An 18,041-nucleotide genomic window follows, 5' to 3' on the forward strand; every position below is an offset into this window, starting at 1 on the left:
CACCAGAAATCACTGACTAACGCAGCTTATGCAACATGGGAACCGGTTTTGATAGCTTTGCTCCAGCTTGGTAGGTATAGAAAAAGGCTGAACGATTATTTCCACCTACGACCTCATCAAACGGCATTTTTTTTTTTGTCTTCAAGATAAGCCCGGGGGTGTTTTCAGAAGAACAGCGTGACCTAAAAGTGTTCCGCGTGGGTAAAGTGCACGAGCAGGCACCAATAGACCTGAGTGAGCCAGGCTGGTATTACTCCAGCAAAGCTTCGTCGTCGTCGCTGTGTTCAATTTCAAGTCTCTGGAACGGTTGGAGGGATGGCGGCCGGCCCAAGCGTCCAATCAGCTTGAACAGGACTGTGGAAAAACAAACGACAGTGTTTCACTTCATATACAGAGTGTAGGGTTGTCATGATACCAGAACTTCAGTAGTCCATACCATACTTATGGTTTTCCACAATTCTCGTTACATATAAGAGAAAAAAAGAAAAAACTGAACCAGTGTACTTGAAGATTCACTACTTTATTGAAAACTGTATTTAATGTCACTGTGCCTTCAGTATCTCTTTGAAAATAATTTTAATTGCAGCATCAGCTTTCAAGATTAAAAACAAAAGTTGTGTTGTATAACCTCCCAGTAAATAAGCAAAACAATACAGTGCTTATGTGCTCATAAATAACAATTTTACATTCTAAAAAAAACAGTGGTGTGGAGACTTCAAGTTTACAAAACAAACACAATTGGTATTAAAATTATTTTAATATGGTGGTAGAGTGACATCATCATGTCATTTGTAATATAAAAGCGAAAACATTTTTTTTAAAGACAAATCATTGTGTTTTTATTCGTTATTAGCATCAACATTTTGCTTTATTTTGCAGGTTTTTTTGTTTATTTTATTTCTACAATGTGCCATGTAAGGTCATCTCACTTCTCTGTGAAGCGCTTTGAGTGTCTAGAAAAGCGCTATATAAACATACTTGCCAACCTTGAGACCTCCAATTTCGGGAGGTGGGGGGTGGGGGCGTGGTCTGGGGTGGGGCGGGGCGGGGTTGAGGGCGTGGTTAAGAGGGGAGGAGTATATTGACAGCTAGAATTCACCAAGTCAAGTATTTCATACATACATATATATATATATATATAGATATAGATATCTACATTCTGAAAATATGCAAACAAAACTGTGTTTAGATAATTGATACTTCAAACTTGCATAAATAAATATTAAGGAATATAAAATAACTTGGCTTCTGAGAGTTTCAAAATGTAATGAATAAAATGCTAAAGTTGTTGATAAACAAGCAATTATTTTAATAATTAAATATGGTCATTTTAAATGAATTATTATGATAATTTAAAATCAATTATTTCAAATATGTTTATTTTAATGTATAATTCTATGGCTGGATGTAATAAGGAGTCAGGAAAAAATACAAATAAAAATACAATTAGTTTTGATGTTTTTAGCAAAATATAGTAAACATGTATTTAGTTGTTTTATTTAAATTAATAAATGTATTTATTTTTAGGTAAGATAAACATAATAATACAATTTATCTCTAGTCTGGATGATTTAGTTCTTGTCACCCTGTGGTCCTCCCGTCATGAAAAAAGGCTGTCCTCACTCAGGTACGCATGGAGCTAGAGGGGGCGTGTCTTCTAGCTCCGGCTGAAAATCGGGAGATTTTCGGGAGAATATTTGTCCCGGGAGGTTTTCGGGAGAGGCGCTGAATTTCGGGAGTCTCCCGGAAAATTCGGGAGGGTTGGCAAGTATGATATAAATCTAATCCATTATTATTATTATTATTAAAAAGTATGTACCGGCATGTATGTGTGTGTGTGTGTGTGTGTATATATATTAAGGCTGAAACTACGCGTCGACTACGTCGACGCGTCGACGTCATCGGTTACGTAAATACGTTGACGTCATTTTTGTGCGTCGGCGCGTCGCATATTTACGTCACACCACTGTCATGGCGGAGCGCAGAGCAAACGATGCGAGCGAGGGGAAAAAAACACGCCAAAAGTCGTCAAAAGTGTGGGAGTATTTTAATAAACGGCCTAATAATGTTGTTTTATGCACACTGTGTCGAGCGGAAATGGCGTATCACAGCAGCACAACGGCTATGAACGAGCATCTAAAAAGAAAACATCCGACAGCATTCTTCCCATCACCATCAACGAGTCAATCATCCGCGTGAGTATACGTTGTCATCATTACAAAAAAACATGAATGTGTCATTTGTATCTGCGTTGTAAATTCATAAACTAAAGCACCGTTTCGCTCTGAGAGGCGCGTTTGGCGTGCCTGTTCAGTGTTTACAAAGACGCGCTCCTCTTTAACGCTAACGTTAATAAGTTGTACAAATACCTTTTACAACATTAACAGTTACATATACTATCTTTAACGCTAACGTTAATAAGTTGTGCAAATACCTTTTACAACATTAACAGTTACATATACTATCTTTAACGCTAACGTTAATAAGTTGTGCAAATACCTTTTACAACATTAACAGTTACATATACTATGTACAAACGAACAATTAACTTCACTTTAATCATACTATCATTGTTGTGTTATTAAACCAATTTAACAAGATAATGTGTGTAGTTTAATTAACCTTTTGTATTAAAGTAAGCTGTATTTGGGTATATTTAAAATGAAAATTAATTGTTGTCTCTTATGTTGCAGCAAACGACAAAGCAGTGTCCAGGATTTTTTTCCAAAGAGGCATGGGACTGAATGCACACCCCAAGTGGCCGCTGACCTGACTGATGGTGTCCTGGAAATGATGGTCATAGACATGAGGCCATTAAATATGGTAGAAGGGGAAGGGTTTAAAAAAATGATCAACGGTTTCACTCTGGCTACACACTACCATCAAGAACCCACTTCACTAAGCTTATGGAGCAAAAATACACAAATAAAATGAATGAAGTCAAAGCAATCCTGAAAAATGTGGAAGGAAAACTGACACTCACAACTGATGCATGGACAAGTATGGCCACTGAAGCTTACCTTGGTGTCACCATTCACTTTGTTAATGATGAGTGGGAGCTTACATCAATTAACTTGACAACAATGCCCCTCAATGAAAAGCACACTGCAGAAAACATTGCCTCTTGGATTGAGGATGTTGTCAATAAGTTTGAAATAAACATAAAACTAGTACAAGTCATTGTACATGACAATGCTGCAAATGTTGTTGCAGCTTTAAGAGTTCTTGAGGAAAGACATGGTGTTTCATCCCTCAGATGTGTTGGCCATACTCTACAGCTTGTAGTTAACCATGCTCTAAAGGACAACCACATCAGCAGAGCTTTAGGAGCAGCAAGAAGTTTGGTCGAGCACTTCAGAAAAAGTGAGCTATCCAGTACAAAACTAAAGGTTAAGCAAAAACAAATGGGTTCTCCAGACCACAGCCTCATACAAGATGTGTCTGTGAGATGGAACAGTTCCTTTTACATGATTAGTCGCCTGCTTGAGCAGAGGTGGCCAATAACAGCAACTCTGTCAGATCCGGAGGTCACTCAAAGAGGGAAGCATTTTCTGGATCTTAAGGCTGACCAGTGGAGCTTGCTTGAAGAACTTGAACAAGTTCTGAAACCTTTTGAATGTGCAACTGTGTACCTGAGTGGAGAATCTTATGTAACAGTTTCCGCTGTCCCTCTGCTGGTCAAAGGGCTTCGGAAGGCTACACAAACTGCTTTTGAAAATGCATCAATCAAGTGTTTCCAGGTCACTGCTGCACGTGAGATAACATCCAGGTGGGAAGCCGAGACCACATTCAAAGATGATGGACCAAATGTGTGCATATTAGCAGCTGCACTTGACCCACGATTCAGGAAGCTGAAATTCCTGACTGCAGATGAGTGTTTAAAAGTTCAATACAAGCTGCATGCAATAGTTCTGGAGGAGAAAAGAAGGGAAAAGGAGACACACGCTCAACAGGGCACAGCAATGCAAGTGGAAAGACCAGATGCTGACAGGCGGCCTGTATCTTTACTAGACACACTTCTTGGCTCAGATTCAGATGAACTCAGCAACAATGAGGAAGACAACAATGACAGTAATGATGCTGAAATGGTCAGAAACGAGTTAGTGTCTTATTTTGGAGAATCCCCCATTTCCAAGGATGAAAACCCATTAAAATGGTGGAAAGAACATCAGGCAAGGTTTCCAAATCTGGCAATGCTGGCTCGGTCTTACCTCTCAGTTCCAGCCACATCGACCCCTTCTGAGCGCCTATTTTCAGCTGCTGGGAATATTGTAAACAAGAAAAGAACCAGCCTCACCCCAGAGCATGTAGACATGCTAACCTTTCTTCATTACAACTGTTAGTCACTCACTGGAATGAGTAGAATTGGTTATAGTGTACTGTGTTGGACTGGATGTTTATTTTGCACATTTTAAAAGAAATACTTAATGTTTACAGTGCTCCAGAATATTTAGATTGGCACAAATGTTTACAGTGTTACAGAATGTTTTGCCATGTTTTCAATGTTGACTGAGTGGCCATACTTTTTTTTTTTGGAAATAAAAGCCATGCCTTTTGAAAAAACTGGCCTAAATTTATTTTTTTCATCTTAATTTTAAATAAAAAAAAATAATCGGTAAAAGGAAAAATAATCTATAGATTAATCGAAAAAAATAATCTATAGATTAACCGATTAATCGAAAAAAAATCTATAGATTAATCGATAGAAAAATAATCGTTAGCTGCAGCCCTAATATATATATATACATACATACATACACACACACACACACACACACACACATACCGGTGTGTGTGTATATGTATATCTGTGTTGGCCCTGCGATGAGGTGGCGACTTGTCCAGGGTGTACACCGCCTTCCGCCCGATTGTAGCTGAGATAGGCTCCAGCGCCCCCCGCGACCCCAAAGGGAATAAGCGGTAGAAAATGGATGGATGGATGGATATATATATATATATATATATATATATATATATATATATATATATATATATATATATATATATATATATATATATATATATATATATATATATATATATACACACATACGCACACACACACACACACACCGGTACATACATACATATATACAGTCGTGGTCAAAAGTTTACATACACTTGTAAAGAACATAATGTCATGGCTGTTTTGAGTTTCCAATAATTTCTACAACTCTTATTTTTTGTGATAGAGTCATTGGAGCACATACTTGCTGGTCACAAAAAACATTCATGAAGTTTGGTTCTTTTTTGAATTTATTATGAGTCTACTGAAAATGTGACCAAACCTGCTTGGTCAAAAGTATACATACAGCAATGTTAATATTTGGTTACATGTCCCTTGGCAAGTTTCACTGCAATAAGGCGCTTTTGGTAGTCATCCACAAGCAGCAAAACTGGCCCAGACATGACATGTTCTTCCCAAAGTCCTGACTTAAACGTATGGACAATGCTGAAGAAACAAGTCCATGTCAGAAAACCAACACATTTAGCTGACCAATTTTGTCAAGAGGAGTGGTCAAAAATTCAACCACAAACTTGCCAGAAGCTTGTGGGTGGCTACCAAAAGCGTTACATGTCCCTTGGCAGTGAAACCTGCCAAGGGACATGTAACCAAATCTTAACATTGCTGTTTGTATACTTTTGACCCAGCAGATTTGGTCACATTTTCAGTAGACCCAAAATAAATTCATAAAAGAGCCAAACTTCATGAATGTTTTTTGTGACCAACAAGTATGTGCTCCAATCACTCTATCACAAAAAAATAAGAGTTGTAGAAATTATTGGAAACTCAAGACAGCCATGACATTATGTTCTTTATAATTGTATGTAAACTTTTGACTACGACTGTACATACATACATACATATACATATAATATATATGTATATATACACATATATGTATACATATATACACATATATGTACTGTATACATATATACACATATATGTACTGTATACATATATACACATATATACCGTAATATATATGTATATATACACATATATGTATACATATCAACACTAAATTGGCCCTAGTGTATGAATGTGAGTGTGAATGTTGTCTGTCTATCTGTGTTGGCCCTGCGATGAGGTGGCGACTTGTCCAGGGTGTACCCCGCCTTCCGCCCGATTGCAGCTGAGATAGGCTCCAGCGCCCCCCACGACCCCAAAGGGAATAAGCGGTAGAAAATAGATGGATGGATGTATACATATATACACATACATATAAATGTGTGTATATTAGGGCTGCGAATCTTTGGGTGTCCCACGATTTGATTCAATATCGATTCTTGGGGTCACGATTTGATTCTAAATCGATTTTTTTTTTTCGATTCAACGCGATTCTAGACTCAAAAACGATATTTTCCCGATTCAAAACGATTCTCTATTCATTCAATACATAGGATTTCAGCAGGATCTACCCCAGTCTGCTGACATGCAAGCAGAGTAGTAGATTTTTGTAAAAAGCTTTTATAATGGTAAAGGACAATGTTTTATCAACTGATTGCAATAATGTAAATTTGTTTTAACTATTAAATGAACCAAAAATATGACTTATTTTATCTTTGTGAAAATATTGGACACAGTGTGTTGTCAAGCTTATGAGATGCGATGCAAGTGTAAGCCACTGTGACACTATTGTTCTTTTTTTATTTTATTTATTTATAAATGTCTAATGATAATGTCAATGAGGGATTTTTAATTACTGCTATGTTGAAATTGTAACTAATATTGATACTGTTGTTGATAATATTAATTTTTGTTTCACTACTTTTGGTTTGTTCTGTGTCGTGTTTGTGTCTCCTCTCAATTGCTCTGTTTATTGCAGTTCTGAGTGTTGCTGGGTCAGGTTTGGTTTTGGAATTGGATTGCATTGTTATGGTATTGCTGTGTATTGTTTTGTTGGATTGATTAATTAAAAAAAAAAAAAAAAAAAAAAAATACATTGATTTTTTAAAAATGAGAATCGATTCTGAATCGCACAACGTGAAAATCGCGATTCAAATTCGAATCGATTTTTTCCCACACCCTTAGTATATATATACCGTATATATATATATATATATATATATATATATATATATATATATATATATATATACATATATATATATATACACATACATATACGTGTGTATATATACATATATATATACACATATATATAAATATATATATATATATATATATATATATATATATATATATATATATATATATATATAATATAATATAAACAAACACACACACACAAATACATATACATACATGCACGCTCCCTGGGCTTGTGGTGGCGGATCTGCTCTCTTACTCTCACTGCAAATACTTTTGTGACCGCTTGTTTTTGCATGATGCAAGATACACCGCTCTTTCACTTAATATCTACTCGGGCTGCACGACTGATCGCCATCGAATCGCCATTGAAGTTTTAATTCGTGAGTTAAATAACCGCCAGGGGCGGAGGTTGTTTTTTTTTTTCCTCAGAAGTCACCATCATTTAAGTGACGACATGTTGACCCATCAGAATTGTTGACACTGGCGTCCATTGCCTCCTGGCCAATTACACGTGTTTGAGAAACAGACAGTTTGTGAGCTCTACAATGGAGGCAGCCAGTACACTAATGACAAACACCACGTTTATTGGAAAAAGTTTCAATGGTGACTAGGTCTGGGCCGATAGTCAAAAGGTCAATCAATCGAACAATAAAGTCAAAATAGTTTGCCGGCATCGATAAACTGCTATGTCTGTTTGTGTTTGTTTTCTTAGTGGAACAGGGAGAAAGAGGTCTCACTCTCTGCATCGCTCTCAGTACCTAAGCGTGTTTATCTAACAGTAGAATTACTGTGAGCCCGGAGTGAGCCCTCTTCTTAAAGTACCAGTAGAGTAGAAAAACAAGTTGCCTCTATATCGAAGCTATTATTTATGACACCAAAAGACTTACACAGGTGGCAAATTAATTGATATGATCAAAATAGTATCAATCTCACGGAGATTCCCGAGCCATTTTGAGGGATGAGGAAGCAAGTCACAGATCCCTTCCCCATCAACAACAATGCTAATCAAGCAGACTTTGTAAGAGCCAACGAATACTTTTGGAAAAATTATGATCCAGGACCTTATATTTTCTAGCCTGAACACAAAGAGGATGAGCAATAAGTTTTAGAAGCCAAGTGCTAAATGGATGTAGCTTTATTGAGACACTATAGCATCAGCAGCATTGTTTGGTGCTAAACATACAAACTAACTATAATAAACCATAATAAAACAAACACCTATTGTAATATTCCCACTCTCGCTGAGATGTCGACCGACGGGACGCTCACATAATTCCGTTAAGATGAAGACTCAGTCACAATCCTCACGAAGGGTTAAAAAACTTGCTGAATCTAGCGTCTTTTTGTGGTTTTTTTCGCCATTTTAGGGGATGTGAAAGTGGACCAGCCTGTCGGTCCATGGCCACATTTGTCTACTAGCAGGTGAGAGATGCATGAATTCTAATCTAGAATTTACTTTTAGCAAGTTTGAGACGAAGCAGAAGCAGCTGTCGGCTCAGTGTGTCAATAGCAGCGTAAGATAGCATTAGCTCATTGCTATCAAGGCGCCGCTAAAATAGTCCGTCTGCGTTAGCGCTTATAATAACAATATAACTCACATTTGGTTAATTTTCAGGTCACGACATGTAAATAGAGAACTGTTGCCGCTTTCTGGATGTTTTTAGAGAGTATAATGAGAGGATCCTCCATCTGTTGACTCAATTGTTAGCTATTTATTTACAATTTTGAATGCATAAAAAAGCCAAGCATATGTGTTCTTGTCTTACATAAAGATTGTGAATGATAAACAACACATCTATCTTCAAATATTGCATATCTCCAGTATGACTGATCTAATAATATGGTCAGACTGCAAAAGCGTTACACCAGTGATGTAGAATCTACGGAAATTGCAGAAGATATTCCGAGCGGAATAATCAAAATGGCTCACAGAATTTGTAGCATTTTAGACGGTATTTTTTTTACATACTTTGCGGATTGTAAATATAATTGGATATGATTTCATGTATACAATGAAACACAAATAAGCATTTAGAAGTCAACTTGTTTTTCCACTCTACTGCTACTTTAATCCTTCACAATCTTTGCCTTGGTGGGGGGAGAGCAAGACCTTCTTATACACACACAGGAAGCACGTACAGCGAGCGTCGCTCCTCATGATACAAAAAGAAAGATACAAAATTTAAGAGTAAAAAAGAAAAAAGGTAACAGATGTGGGAATATTTTAGCTTCATCCAGAATGGGCAATATGAGCCCATCAACACGGACGAATGAGCAGTGCATGAAAACCAAGAGAGAAAAAAAGAAAAAAACCCTACATAGTTTTTTCAACCGGGAACAAAATGCCCTTTAAGATAGTCAATATTTATTTTGGTTAACATTTTCCTTATAAAGATGAGTCCTTTTAAATTGTTGTTGTATTATTTATTTAGGATGACTAAGACCATGTCCACACAAACACAGATACTTAATAAACGCATACTTATCTCTGCGTTTAGGCCTCTTGTCCACACGCAGAGTCATTCATCCATCCATTTTCTACCGCTTATTCCCTTTTTGGGGTCGCGGGGGGCGCTGGAGCCTATCTCAGCTACAATCGGGCGGAAAGCGGGGTACACCCTGGACAAGTCGCCACTTCATCGCAGGGCCAACACATATAGACAGACAACTTTCACACTCACATTCACACACTAGGGCCAATTTAGTGTTGCCAATCAACTTATCCCCAGGTGCATGTCCCACCTCCAAAGACATGCACGCAGAGTCATACTTTTGTCTTTAAAAACACAGACTTTTACAAACGCCGGCCAAAGTGTAGAGTTCCAAAACTCTCCGCTTAGCGTATGCGTGTACACGGCACAAACTGAGACTTGTGATGACGTCACGGTTGTGCGCTGTCACTTCCAAGCTCAACAACACTGTCTTGCTGCCTTTAAACACACTATAAGAGGATTTAATGTATGTTTGAACGTAAACATGCTGCTCTTTTCACTCAACATTAATAACAAAGACACATCAAAATGGGCTTTGTGACACTCCCGCCAGTGGTAATGACAGTCAGCTGTTTTGGTTATGATCGCTGTCGAACCTCCACCTGATGGGACAACTTTGACAAGCAAGACTTTTTGCTCTGTGTCATAAGAAAGGTGTAACATTATCTTATGTTTTTAGTCCTTGTTTAATGACAAATCATGAAGTTAACTTATGTGTGTTGCTTCCATTTTTGTAGATGGAGTAAAAAGCGACCAAGCAACTAAAGAAAAAAAACATAATGTAGCGTCCTCCTTGTCATGTGTACTGACAATATACGCTTCTTTACACATGTACTATATTGATGATTAAATGCTTTATAATTCCCTTAAACATGCAAAATGGTTTTGCTTGGCTCGTTAGTGCGTGCTGATTTTAGAAATAATGTAGACTTCACTGCACATGTAATACATCACCATGTTGCTGAACATGTTTTAATTCTATGAGTGTTGGGTTTCAGCAGCACAGGCGTGCATTCGCTCTTTAACAATGTTCTCAGGGCTCTGTGTACATGCAGGCTGGTTTTAAAGATAACGTACATGTCATTGTACGTCAAAATAAACATAATAATGCCACCAAGTCAGATATTGCTGCTTTTTTCAGGTTTCTGATTGGACAAAGTGTGCATGACAGCAGGTGTATGTATGTGTTTGTGTGTAGACATAGACACTTTTGAAACTACACTTGTGTGAATGGAGATCGTTTTAACCCCAAATATGTGTTTTTGAAACTCTCCGTGTTCGTGTGGACATGGCCTAAGTTATTTATCTTCCGATTACAGTACAAGGGTAAACAATTCAACGGTAATGAGAAATAAAAGTTTACACTCCACCATCCGCGTCACTGCCGTTGTGTCCTTAGGCAAGACACTTTACCCACACTGGTTTGAATGTAACTTAAAGATGTAGATAATGGCTTTCACTATGTAAAACGCTTTGAGTCTCTAGAGAGAATATAACTATATAAAAATTGTTCACTTCACTATTCCCCTAAATGGTTACTTGCATTATTATTATGTGTTTTGGGGACGGCGTGGCGTAGTTGGTAGAGTGGCTGTGCCAGCAATCGGAGGGTTGCTGGTTACTGGGGTTCAATCCCCACCTTCTACCATCCTAGTCACGTCCGTTGTGTCCTTGGGCAAGACACTTCACCCCTTGCTCCTGATGGCTGCTGGTTAGCGCCTTGCATGGCAGCTCCCGCCATCAGTGTGTGAATGTGTGTGTGAATGGGTGAATGTGGAAATACTGTCAAAGCGCTTTGAGTACCTTGAAGGTAGAAAAGCGCTATACAAGTATAACCCATTTGTCATTTATGATTACATTGCATTACTATGATATGTTATGTTTACATTATAAAGTACCAATGATTGTCACACACACACACTCGGTGTTGTGAGATTATCCTCTGCATTTGACCCATTACCACCCCTCCTCTCACCACTTGGGAGGTGAGGGGAGCAGTGAGCAGCAGCGGTGGCCACGCCCGGAATCATTTTTGGTTATTTAACCCCCAATTCCAACCCTTGATGCTGAGTGCCAAGCAGGGAGGTAATGGGTCCCATTTTTATAGTCTTTGGTATGACTCGGCCGGGGTTTCAACTCACCACCTACCAATCTTAGGGCGGGCACTCTAACCACTGTAAAGTTATCGAATATTTCCTCAGGTTAAGAGCATGATGTAGACAAAAGCTATGAATCTGCCTGCATAAAGTCAAATATTTTTGAAAGTAAATGATTGCATAATGATATATTGTGTGGCACCTTGAGACAATCATATGCAGATTGACAGTCTAAAAGTAACATGTCTTCCTTCTCCTATTTTCACACTTTTTTGCATTTCTATGTATAAAATACAGAAATTCGCCAATCGAAATTACAATTTTAGAGAGCAAAATCGCAATTAGGTTTTTTCTTAGAATTGTGCAGCCTTAATGTACCTTTTCCTGCATTATATAACATATAAAATACTATCTATCTATATAGATCATTTCTGCTGCGTCTTATTCGCTGGCAAAGCAGGCTGGTATGAGGTGTGTTGTGAAGCGGAGTTACGCCACACCTTAAGTATGCTACACCGCCACATTTCCATGATATTTTGTGTATGAGCGAGGGCGAACCGGATGCACCCAATTTGCATTTGTGATAGGCTTCCACAATTAGGTATATATTTAAAAACAATGGATAATTTTTTAAGACAGCAAAAAAAGCAAGTATGGATGTATTTTGTTGGTCTCGATACTTATGACAAAACTAATAGTGCGTGTGATTCGGAAGCGGACACCCTTACCAGGTATGGTGGCGAGCGTGATAAGGACACCCAGCACCAGGCCCACGACCACGGGCGCACTCCAGTAGTCTGCAGACACCAGCATTCCCAGGACGTTGCCCAGGGTGCCGTTGTTGGGCTGCGGGGGCACGCCGAGCAGGTGGCACATGAGCGGGTAAATGTCCACGCTCTGCATACTTGTCAGTCGGAGGCCCTTTTTGAAGCTGGGCCCTGCCGCCGCCAGGAAGGGATGCATGCTGGGTAAGGAGTTGTCGTAGCCGTGATCGCCCACTGGGGACAAGAACAAAGGGGGATCGACGTTAAGAAGAGTCAAAGTTTTATCGAGTCACTCTGCGAGTTAGGGCTGCACGATTATGATCATCATAATTTTGTTTTTTTATTAATATTTAAATCACAATTATTATCCATTATGTCGGGTAAAACATAAGTGTTTCCAAAAGGTGGACAAGCTACTGAATGGTGCTGGAGGCCGTTAATGTACTTAGCACTTATTAGTTTTGGGCAATACTACACATTTTGGTATTGTCCAATACCAAGGGGCAATATTGGCAAAACCAATGTTGACATTGATAGTAGTTAATATTTTCAAGCTCATTAAATGATTAAAAAACACAGGCTGGTGGTGTAACAATTTCAGTTAGGTTTTGAAATTATTTCATTTCAATATATATATTTTGAAAAATAAATTAAAAAAATCAATGGTGCAAAATAACTAAACATACTATTGGCTCTGATTAAACTCTTTCAGTGACTTATGTCCTGATTTTGTAAATAATAACAAAAAAACGACAAAAAACTATTTTTTATACTAAAAAATATTAATCTGTATTGATATTATATTGACAATATGCTGATAATATACTTGGTGTCGTTACGATGGGTGCACAAAAAAATCGATTCACATCCCGATACTTAATCATCCCAATTCTAATTAGATTTATGATCTTTTTTTAAATATATAGTTTTCTTTTATGAGAAGCCAATTTTAAAAAGAGATATATATATTTTTTTTTAATGTATATATTAATATATATATAAATATATATTAATAATATATTTATATTAATACATAAATATATATATATATATATATATAAATAAATAAATGGTATATATATATACATATATATATATATGAATATATAAATAAATAAATGGTATATATATATATATATATATATATATATATATATATATATATAAAATGGTAACACTTTAGTATGGGGAACATATTCACCATTAATTAGTTGCTTATTAACATGCAAATTAGTAATATATTGGCTCTTAATTTGTCATTATTAAGTACTTATTAATGTTACCAAATATATATATATATATAATTTTATATACATATATATATATATGTACATACATATATATATATATATATATATATATACACACACACACACACACACATATATATATATATACACATATGTATATATATATATATACATATATATATATATATATATATACATATACATATATATATATATATATATATATACACACACATATACATATATATATATATATATATATATACACACACATACATATATATATATATATATATATATATATATATATACATATATATATATATATATATATATATATATATATACACACACACATACATATATATAGAACGATGTGTAGTGTAGCATGTTTAGCTGTTGTCCTCCAGTGATTATAATACTTGTAAGAAACGTACTTTATTTTTCACCATGGAGGCGCAGATTAGTGACTTAGAAGCGCCTTTGCACTGTGGAGGGATATTAGCTCGCAAGCGACGACGCTACATTGCCTTGAGGACGCGTTTGTTGCAAAAATGGCGGGACACATGCATTTTCACGATATAGTGATAGAAATAAAATCTTTATCGCTTTGACACATTTATATAATTTACATCATCTATGCATTGGCCCGGGAAAGGTTAGGTGGTCGGCGTGGTCATGGGGCTGTGTGCGCATACACAATTGCATCTGGCGTGGGCGAACGCCACTTTAAAAGTCTTCACGACGAGCCGCTGTTGCTTTTCTGTCACCGCAGACTGTGAAAGTGCTTGATTTGATATGCAGCGGAGCCTCCTTTTTAAACGTTCATATCGCCGACGATCAACCTCATTTAACGGTGGCAGCCGAAATGATGACCGTGATTAAAATGTTAATAATTGTGCCGCCCGATTTCAAGTCATACGTCTGGGCAGCTTGTTCCCATGCCGCACTATCGTCCATCCCTCGTCAGCGATCAGTAGGATGGGCTGGATGCGCTCGTTGTTGCGGTAGTGCAGCCTGTCAGGGATGGTCTCCTTCAGATAGGCCGTCATGTTTGGGTGGCACTTATCCAGCAGGGCAAAGACCGCCTCGGGCCCTGGAGTAAAAGCACACAAGGAACAGGAACAGCAACTGGTTGGGCCTTTCATTGCAAACAGTTAAACCAGGGGTGTCCAAAGCATGGCCCGGTGACCATTTGTTTCCCGCAGCTATTTTTATTGACGGCCCGCGGCACATTCTAAAAATAATATGAAAATAAATTTTAAAAAGACATAAAAAAGTGGAATAAAAGAGTAAAACTGGTGAAACGTAACAAGAAAAAGTAGCAATGTTAACTCTAATAACACAAAGATGTCATGCAGGCTTATTTTTTCTTAAAACTGTCATTGCTCAAAACATTTTTATAGATTATATAAAATCTATGTTATTAATTTTTTACCCATTTAAGGCTCCGATTACTATTATCAAATATCCCATTTTAAAATATTTTGGGGGGAAATATTGTATATATTGTGTTTGCCAAATAAAAAAAAAAGTTTTCTTTGACGAAAAGGGCAATAAATAAACAAACAAAAAAAACCATTAAAAAGTAATAAAATTGTGTAATCAACCAATAGATTTGAAGTAGTTTTTTAAGCGTTGAAAGTAAAAAAAAAAAAAATTTATGACTTTTTTAAAACACTTTAAAGGGCGAGGCCTTTTCGAAATGTCATTGCTCAAAAAATAATAATGAATTAAAATCAATGTTCTGAATTATTGACCTATTTAAGACTCCAATTACTATTATGAAGTATGCCACTTTGTAAATATTTTTTGCAGAAAACTGCACATTTTGTGTTTGCCAAAAAAAAAGTTTTCTTTGACAAAAAGAACATAAAATAAACATACAAAAAAAACATGATAAACTAACAAAAATGTATAACCGACGGATTATAAATTTGATCTATAGATTTAAGCATTGAAAGCAAAAAAAAAATAAAATGTATGACATTTTTTAACACTTTAATGAGTGGGGCCCTTTTTGGAATGTAACTGCTCAAAAAATATTAATGAATTAAAATCTATTTAAGACTCCAATTACTATTATCAAATATTCCACTTTTAATTTTTTTGTGGGGCAAATATTGAATATTTACTGTAAAAAACAGGGTTTTGACAAAAAGGACATCCATACATCCATTTTCTACCGCTTGTCCCTAGGTATAAAACATCAAAAAAATAATAATACATTTATAATTGACAGATATAGACCAAAAGTTTATCTTGATATTTAAACAATAATAATAATATATGACTAGGGATGTCCGATAATGGCTTTTTGCCGATATCCGATATTCCGATATTGTTCAACTCTTTAATTACAGATACCGATATCAACCGATACCAATACCAATATATACAGTCGTGGAATTAACACATTATTATGCCTAATTTGGACAACCAGGTATGGTTAAGATAAGGTTCTTTTTAAAAAAAGTAATAAAATAAAATAAGATGAATAAATTTAAAACAATTTCTTGAATAAAAAAGAAAGTAAACCAATGTAAAAACAGTTACATAGCAACTAGTAATTAATGAAAATGAGTAAAATTAACTGTTAAATGTTAGTTCTATAGTGGACCAGCAGCACGCACAATCATGTGTGCTTACGGACTGTATCCCTTGCAGACTGTATTGATATATATTGATATATAATGTAGGAACCACAATATTAATAATAGAAGGGAACAACCCTTTTGTGTGAATGAGTGTCAATGGGGGAGGGAGGTTTTTTGGGTTGGTGCACTAACTTGTGTTTTTTATGTTGATTTAATTAAAAAAACAAAACAAAAACCGATACTGGTAATAAAAAAAAACGATACCGATAATTTCCGATATTACATTTTAAAGCATTTATCGGCCGATAATATTGACCGGCCGATATTATCGGTCATCTCTATATATGACCTACTTTTAAAATGTGCATGGCTGAGCGAGCCTTCCATGTGCCCAGGACCAAACTTGAAGGGTCAAAAAATCTATATATTCCATAGGTTCTGAAATATACAAATATCAAAATGGCCCCTGCATGCCTTGACTTTTCTGTGTGCGGCCCTCAGTGGAATAAGTTTGGACACCCCTGATGTAAACAACAGGTGACAAAGTGGAAGTAAAATACTTACTGCGGTTTGGGATGAGGGCGGCGACAGGGGTGAGGTCCACTATGGTGTAGTTGTCAGCGTGTAAGCAGTCGTCCAGGCGTATGAGGCGATCGACCGAGCACTGAGCCATGCCGTGGTCGCTGGTCACCATGACGTCGATGCGCCCCCACAAGCCGCTCTTTTTCAGTTCCGATATCATCAAGCCAACGTTGTCGTCAACCTGGGAACGCAGGCGGACGGAGGCATTTGGATTGAACGTGAGAAACCTTTAATGCAAACTGAGTAAGAAAAGTTCCTACATCCTTCAGTGCTCTGCCCATGGCCTCAGTATCATCAGGTCCAAACATGTGGCCTGAGTGGTCAGGCTCCTCCCAGTAGATGGCTCCAAATAGCGCCCCTTCGTCCTGGAATGCGACAACGGCAACAATTTCAATCAAACTCGTGACGTGTAGAAGTCTACATAGGAGATATGTTCTACCTTCTCGCTTCCCAGGATCCAGTTGGTCACGTTGGACAGGCGCTCCTGGAAGGTCACGTAAGTGCTGTAGGGTAAGAAGTGTGAGGGCGTTTGGTTGCGGATGGCCACCTCGGAGCCCGGCCACATTGCGATCGCCGACGTGTAGCCGGCTTGGTTGACGGAGATCCAGAAAGGCGTCGCCGCATTCCACCACATGGGGTCGCTGTTATTGCCGGCGCTGTAGTGCTTGTGGCTGACAGGGTCATACATGGCACTGGCCAGGATGCCGTGAGACTCTGCGTAAAGTCCCGTCATCTGTAGAGCAGCGCAACACTTGTGTAACATGTTTTTGTTCAAATGTAATAAAAACTTAATTCTCCTGTCGTTCCGATACGTTACATTAGTATGGCAGGTATGTCCAAAGTGCGGCCCGCAGCAAATTTTTTAAGGACCCCACACATATATACACACACACACATTGTAAACACAATTTTTTTATTTAAAAAAAATATATGAACAATGTTAGTAAAGGAGCAAAAAGGTGCAATGTATCAGAAACTACATTGACACTAATAACTCAAAGCTGCCACGCAGGCTGCTTTTTTTAATTTAAAAAGTACCAATGATTGTCACACACACACTAGGTGTGGTGAGATTATCCTCTGCATTTGATCCATCACCCCCACCGCCTGGGAGGTGAGGGGAGCAGTGAGCAGCAGCGGTGGCCGCGCCCGGGAATAATTTTTGGTGATTTAACCCCCAATTCCAACCTTTGATGCTGA

At 37.3% G+C, this 18,041-nt stretch overlaps 1 protein-coding gene across 2 annotated transcripts in view; it reads right to left on the reverse strand.

The window, feature by feature from the left end:
- enpp4 (ectonucleotide pyrophosphatase/phosphodiesterase 4) overlaps window positions 1-18,041 on the reverse strand; it is a 30,369-nt gene that overhangs the window by 2,134 nt on the left and 10,194 nt on the right. For both annotated transcript variants that reach the window (XM_061984970.1, XM_061984971.1), the window contains 6 exons: window positions 17,281-17,574; window positions 17,102-17,206; window positions 16,824-17,022; window positions 14,585-14,758; window positions 12,377-12,646; window positions 1-354 (listed from right to left, as the gene is read on the reverse strand). The exon at window positions 1-354 is cut by the window's left edge and continues 2,134 nt beyond it. In XM_061984970.1, the coding sequence (XP_061840954.1) occupies window positions 251-354; window positions 12,377-12,646; window positions 14,585-14,758; window positions 16,824-17,022; window positions 17,102-17,206; window positions 17,281-17,574 (1,146 nt within the window). In that variant the 3' untranslated portion in view covers window positions 1-250. The remainder of the gene's footprint in view (window positions 355-12,376; window positions 12,647-14,584; window positions 14,759-16,823; window positions 17,023-17,101; window positions 17,207-17,280; window positions 17,575-18,041) is intronic.

This window comes from Nerophis lumbriciformis, linkage group LG23 (assembly GCF_033978685.3).
Source record: "Nerophis lumbriciformis linkage group LG23, RoL_Nlum_v2.1, whole genome shotgun sequence".
NCBI classification, from domain to species: Eukaryota; Metazoa; Chordata; class Actinopteri; order Syngnathiformes; family Syngnathidae; genus Nerophis; species Nerophis lumbriciformis.